At 45.4% G+C, this 6,000-nt stretch overlaps 1 protein-coding gene across 4 annotated transcripts in view; it reads left to right on the top strand.

The window, feature by feature from the left end:
- Window positions 1–3,499: 3,499 nt before the first annotated feature.
- The window catches only part of BICC1 (BicC family RNA binding protein 1), a 293,760-nt gene continuing 291,259 nt past the window's right edge, over window positions 3,500–6,000 (top strand). For all 4 annotated transcript variants that reach the window (XM_073886239.1, XM_025850330.2, XM_073886238.1 and 1 more), the window contains exon 1: window positions 3,500–3,940. In XM_073886239.1, the coding sequence (XP_073742340.1) occupies window positions 3,751–3,940 (190 nt within the window). In that variant the 5' untranslated portion in view covers window positions 3,500–3,750. The remainder of the gene's footprint in view (window positions 3,941–6,000) is intronic.

Raw genomic sequence — 6,000 nt, 5'->3', positions numbered from 1 at the left:
CTTTCCCCACATTCTCAGCAGGTAATTTTGACTTTTACTCTTTTGGGAAAATAAAAGCCATCAGGTGACAATTCCCTTGAGTTCTAGAAATGAAATCTACAAAGTGACATACATTTACACCTATCTGTTCATCTTTGGATGAACAGTTTTGCTTCTGTTTGTGTCTTGGAGTCTACTCTGTTCAGGCTTGCAAAGCCCTATAATATTGATTCCTCCTCTTTTTTTTCTTATATATTCAATTTCTGTCAAATGGATCATTTCCAGTGGTTTTTCCAGTGCTCAAACCTCACCCATTAAATTAGTCATCCAACTTACCAGCCAACCAACCCAATAAACAGCAAACAGCCCCTCTTGTACCTACATTATCCTTCAACTATTGCTCTCTGCTCCCCTTTTCAGCCAAACCTTTCCCAAAGAGTTGTCCTTACTCCTCATTTCATTAGCTGTATTCACTCCTTCGCCACTCCATTCTGATTTTCTTGCTAACGTCCCAGTGACCTTCATCAAAAAATTTTGACCTCCCTACTATACAAAGATCATCACATTTTCTTTTTTGAAGTAGTCTTTTTTTCCTGGGCTTACATAACAAAACTTTGTTTTGTTTTTTCCTTCCTTCCTTCTATCTCCTTTCCTATTATATTGTCATCTTCTTGATTACTAAATGTTAGAATTTGTGAAAGGCTCTTTCCTTGGTTCTCCCTTCTAATGCTCTTCTCTTTCCCTAAACAGTTTTACCCATGTGTACGGCTAATTACTGCCTATAAACAAATAAGTAACATGTTTTTGTCTCCAGTCAAGATCTCTTTTCTGAACTCCAGACCCATACGTCCAATTGCTTATATGACATATCTTTTTGGGGTTTCAAGGGCACTTTAAACTCAATATGCCCAGTTCAAATTCATCTTTATTCCAGTGAAGTCAATCCTCTTCCAGTGTTTTCTATTTTAGCTAAATGGTACCTATCTTTCTCCAGTTCTGTTGGCCAAAACTCTAGAGTCATTCTTGACATTTCTCTGTCCATCACCCCATATCCAATCCATCACCAATCTAGTTGGTGACATTTGCAATCACAATATTTCTCAAATCCTCTCACATCTCAATCTTCACCACTCTAGGCAAGCTACCAGTATCTATTATCTAAACTTCCTGGACAGTCTCTTAATTGGTGTACTTCTACCCTTGTCTCTCAATCTGTTCTCCATACTATAGCCATTGCCATTTTTTAAAATGCAGATCTAAGTACATTATCTTTTACTTAAAGCATCTCCATGGCTTCTTTCTGTTCTAAGGATAAAGACAAAAACTCCTTAACTTGGCCTACAGGGCTTACATACTCTGCTCCTCACCTCTCTTCCCTCAGCTAGCACCATTTCATCCCTTACTTTCTTTTACCAGCTTTGCTGATTTCCTTTTTGGTTCTCCACTGAAGGAATGTACACTGCCTCCTCCCACCACAGGATCTTTGCTTCTGCTGATCCTATTGAGAGCCAATATAGCTTAGCGGCTAAGTCTAATTTTCAAGGGAGACTTCCTGGGTTCAAATCCTGATTTTATAATTTACTGAGTTGTGTAAATTTGGGTAATTTATTTTACCTCCTGTGCCTCAGTTTCCTCAACTGGAAAACAAGGATAATTACAATATCTATCTTCAGGAATGTTAGGATGATCAAATAGTCATTTGTAGGAAAGGCCTCACTCTCCTCTTTCTTGCCCAGTTAAATTCTTCTCAAACTTCTATTCAGCCCCAGAGTCATTTTCTCTGAGAAGCCTCTATTGACCTCTCTAATTGACTCTAATTACTCCACTACAGATTTTTTCCTATCTTGAGTCTCTTATTTGTAATGCTTACTATAGGTGCAATTTTATATTTTTCTGAATGATTTATTTATTTAGATCAACATTCTATCTTTCTCACTAGAATGTCAGCTCCAGGAGCCTAGGGATGGTGTTTGTTTTTGATAACTCTTCTTTGGGCCTAACACACTATCCAACATCCTAGGTTCCCCCCAAATAGTTCTTGGCAGAAAAAGATGGCAAACATCCCTGATGGAAGCCTCCTTGATAACCTGTTTTGGTGTTTAAGTTAGAGCTTTGCACAGTAATTAATAAGTTCAGAGAAAGAAGACATGGCAGTCAAGCAAGCGGTTAAGCTGTTATCTGCTCCCAGTTTTTCAGCAGGTGACTCTGAGAGGGAAGGTTTTCCACTCAGTAAGGTAGGGTTTTGTGGAAATTACGTGCCACGTACATGGACCTGGGTTTGATTCTTGGCTCCATTATCTGATGCTATGTGAACTTAGTCATGTCACTTGACTTCCCAGAGTCTTTGTTACCTCATCTGTCAGGACACGCAGTACATGGCACAGTTCTTTTTAAGTAGGCAACTGAACCTATACGAGTTTCTATTGACCCTAAGTATAACTTGCCCCTTGTGTAAGCCAGTAAGCTTCCCTCTATGGCACAGTAACAAACTGCTTTCCCATTCCAACCCCCAACCCCAAAAGAGAAAAAAAAAATTGTGCTTTTGGTCACAAAACAAACAGGGATGAATCAGTGTGAACGCAAAATGGGAGTTCCAAGGGCATTCCTGGGGCAAGCAAGTTTCTTCTTCCCTGGTGCATCAAGTCTAAGTTTACAAGTGGCGGTGGGTCGCCTGGCCTGGGCAGTTAAGATCATAGGATCATTTGCTGGTGTTCCTCTATTAGACTGACCTTGAATACAGAGAGGAGCCCTCGGTCCCTGACAAAACAGGCTGCCTAGATGCCAACTGGATTCAGCTAACCACCATTTCCATCTTAGAGGCTCTTTTCTTCGCCACCCTGCCCTCCCCCCTTTTAAGTCAGCTGAATCAATTCCTTGAGAATCACGTAGAAAATGACTCCCTCCTCACTTCATTCAAGAAAACAATCCCTTTCCTCAGAGTAAAGAGTAAGCCTCTTGTCCACTTCTTGTGCAGCTGACCACTTTGCTGTGATAAGAGGAGTGATCTGGGTTTGAACTTTAGCGGAGGAATGAACTGCGTGAAAGCAAGGACCACAATGATGTCTGCAAGAGATGGACACTGTTTCTTCCGCTAGTCTTCTCCTTTCACCCTCCTCTTGTTTCAAACTTGTGGGACCGACGGGGGCTGTGAGTTACAGGGTGTAGTGTGTGTGTAAATAGAAGGGGAATTACGTGTGCATTTGGTGTGCGTTCAGAAAGTGTTGTGCTTAAACCTGGTAAGTGTCTGTGTTTGAAAAACCATGAAAGTATACGTGCGGGATAAGATTTGTACGAGTTAAGTGCAGAAAAGAGGTAGTGTGTACGTGGTGAGTGTGCGCGCGCGAGGGTGTCCGAGCGCCAGGGGCGGCCCGCCCGCGCGCCCGCCCGCCGTGGCTCCCCGTGGGCCGGCGGGGCCAATGAGCGCGCGGCGGCAGGGGCGGCGGGCGGGGAGGGGGCGCCGGAGCCCTGCGGATGGAGGCGCGGGCGGCGCGGCGCGCTCATTCCGCGCGGGCGTTGCTGGCAGGGGGAGGCGCAGTCACTGGCCCGGCATCCGGGCCGGGACTCGGGGCGGCGGGCGGTTCTCGGGGCTGGGATGCGCCGGGGGCTCCGTGGCGGCGGCGTCGGCGGCGGCGTCGGCGGCGGCCGGGGGACGAGCTAGCGCCGCGGCGCGGGGAGCCAGTCGAGCCCGGCCGGCGAGCGGAGGCGGCGACGCAGGCAGAGCGGCGGCCGCAGTCGGAGCCGGAGCCGGAGCCCGAGCGTCGCGCGCCCACCATGGCCGCCCAGGGCGAGCCCGGCTACCTGGCGGCGCAATCGGACCCGGGCTCCAACAGCGAACGCAGCACTGACTCGCCCATGCCCGGCTCCGAGGACGACTTGGTCGCCGGGGCGCCTCTGCATAGCCCCGAGTGGAGCGAGGAGCGCTTCCGCGTGGACAGGAAGAAACTTGAGGCCATGTTACAAGGTAGGCATCCCCCGCGTTCTCGGACTCCGGGACTGAGTCCGCACTTCTTCCCGGACATCCCCGCCCCGCGCCCAGCTCCCCATTCCGGCTCATAGACGACTTAGTTCCCCGGTCCCCTCCCCCGCGAAGCCGCAGGACACCCAAGGAGTGGAGACCTCGCGGGACTCTCCACCCTTCCACGCCTCTCAGGTCTCCAGGCATCGGGAACCTTGTGCTAACTTGACCCGCTTCAGAAAAGCCAAAGGCCGAGTTTGTACCGGCGCGCCCCGGTTGTGTTCTTGGATACTTTGGAGATGCCAACTTTAGTGCGGACACACGGGCTGTGCCATCAGGACGCACTGGGACCTCACAGAGTCTGCGTGACTCTATCCCCACTCCCCGATAGCCTTGAATTCTAGCTCTCTGTCCCTGTTTCTCCTCATGTCAGTATCCACTTCCTCCAGCTGAGGGGCCTTGTCTCGCTATTGGGAAACACTGCAGATGTCAGGGCTTAAGATAGGAGTTCCCGCCCCCCACCCTCCACTCTCGAGTAAAAGGGGCCTGGATGGGGGTAAACGGCCAGAGCGTGGGGACAGTGTCAGGGCAATGCTGCTGGGTTAGAGGACACTCTGTGGTCATCTCCTGACAGGCTTATAGAACACATCTTGAGTTACACTCAGTTCATAAAAATCTTCCTGTACTATGAGTGTCTGTCTTACACATTTTTTTTCTTTATTTTTTTTAAGTCCTTAGTTTCTCTGGGACTTTCCCAGGCCCAACAGCTTTAGGACTGAGGCAAATTCCGAGTTTTAATGGGAGGATTGGAGTTCTCAGAGCGAACGCTAAAATGTTCAAGGTCATTTTGGCCTTCCTTAAAAATGTTAATTACTAGCCTACCTGTAAGTCACCAGTGTGGTCATTTCCCTCATCCAGAAAAATATGATAGTTTGAATAACTGTCATTCTTAAAATACTGTAGAGGACCAGGCATTAATTTGACTAAGGGTGTATGGTGGATTCGTTCAGTAGCTAGTGTCCTTATATCTAGATTGGAGCTTTCCAACTTTCTTTTGTATCTTTATGCATAACTAACTTTGACTTTATTAGTCAATGCATCACAACATGGGAGCTATTTAGCCCTCCCTGGAAATGCAGTGGCTTTTAAAGACAATTAAGCAGGTTATTTTAAGAGAGAACAACATGTTTTCCAAGACAATAACTTGGTAGAAACAAATAGCAGGAGTGTTTGGCTGGTGTTTTTGGATGAGCTATAAACTCATCTCCCTTGTTGCTTATTTTTATTGATAAACATCCCTAGTGCTTATCATGTCTCTCTCTCTTTTTTCCCTCTTAAATTATATAATTTTCTAGGAGAGTTACTTCTGTGATAAATGATTCAAATAAGAATATTGTATAGTGGATTTAGAAATTATAGTGGATTTGGAAATTAAAGTTGTATTTCAGTAATCCATTTTAGTTTAATTTGTTCCATGGTTCTTTTTGCCTGGTTTCTGATTCTAAAACAACATACTAAGTTTATTCAGAAAAATATTCTGAGATTGTTTTCTACATGAGTTTGGGCTGATGTGAAAGGTGGATTTTCTAATAATACTGTGTCTTCCTTACCTGTTCCATTTGTGGACACATAGATAGTGACAGCGATGTTAGTTTCTAGGCAGCCCTCTGAGCTTTGGAAGTGGATTTCTTTTTTGAATTAATTTTCATTTAGAATAGAATGAAATATGGGTGATGCAGTTCTTAAATTTGAAGGCTGTCCCCTTAGCTACTCTGACATGAGGTGGTTTAAAATTGCTTAAAGTTTCTTTCACAGGAAGTCCTAATAGAGCTAAGGTTTCTTCAAGAATCTATGTATAATGAAATATTTACATTTCAGCCCCAAAGAATTCTTTAATGATTGAATATAGGGCTTTGATTAACTTTCCAGAAATTACCGATAAGTGAATTATGCCTTCTGAGAAAGTAAATTTTGAACATGTTTGGCAATAGAACGTGGGGCGCAGTGTACCAAGGCATTTTGTGATACCTGCTTCCTGGTGTCAAATTATGTAGAACTACTATGTT

This window comes from Callorhinus ursinus, unplaced genomic scaffold (assembly GCF_003265705.2).
Source record: "Callorhinus ursinus isolate GAN/ISIS: 27379988/994484 unplaced genomic scaffold, GSC_fseal_2.0 scaffold69, whole genome shotgun sequence".
Classification (NCBI taxonomy): domain Eukaryota; kingdom Metazoa; phylum Chordata; class Mammalia; order Carnivora; family Otariidae; genus Callorhinus; species Callorhinus ursinus.
This window is presented reverse-complemented; position numbering and strand designations above follow the sequence as displayed.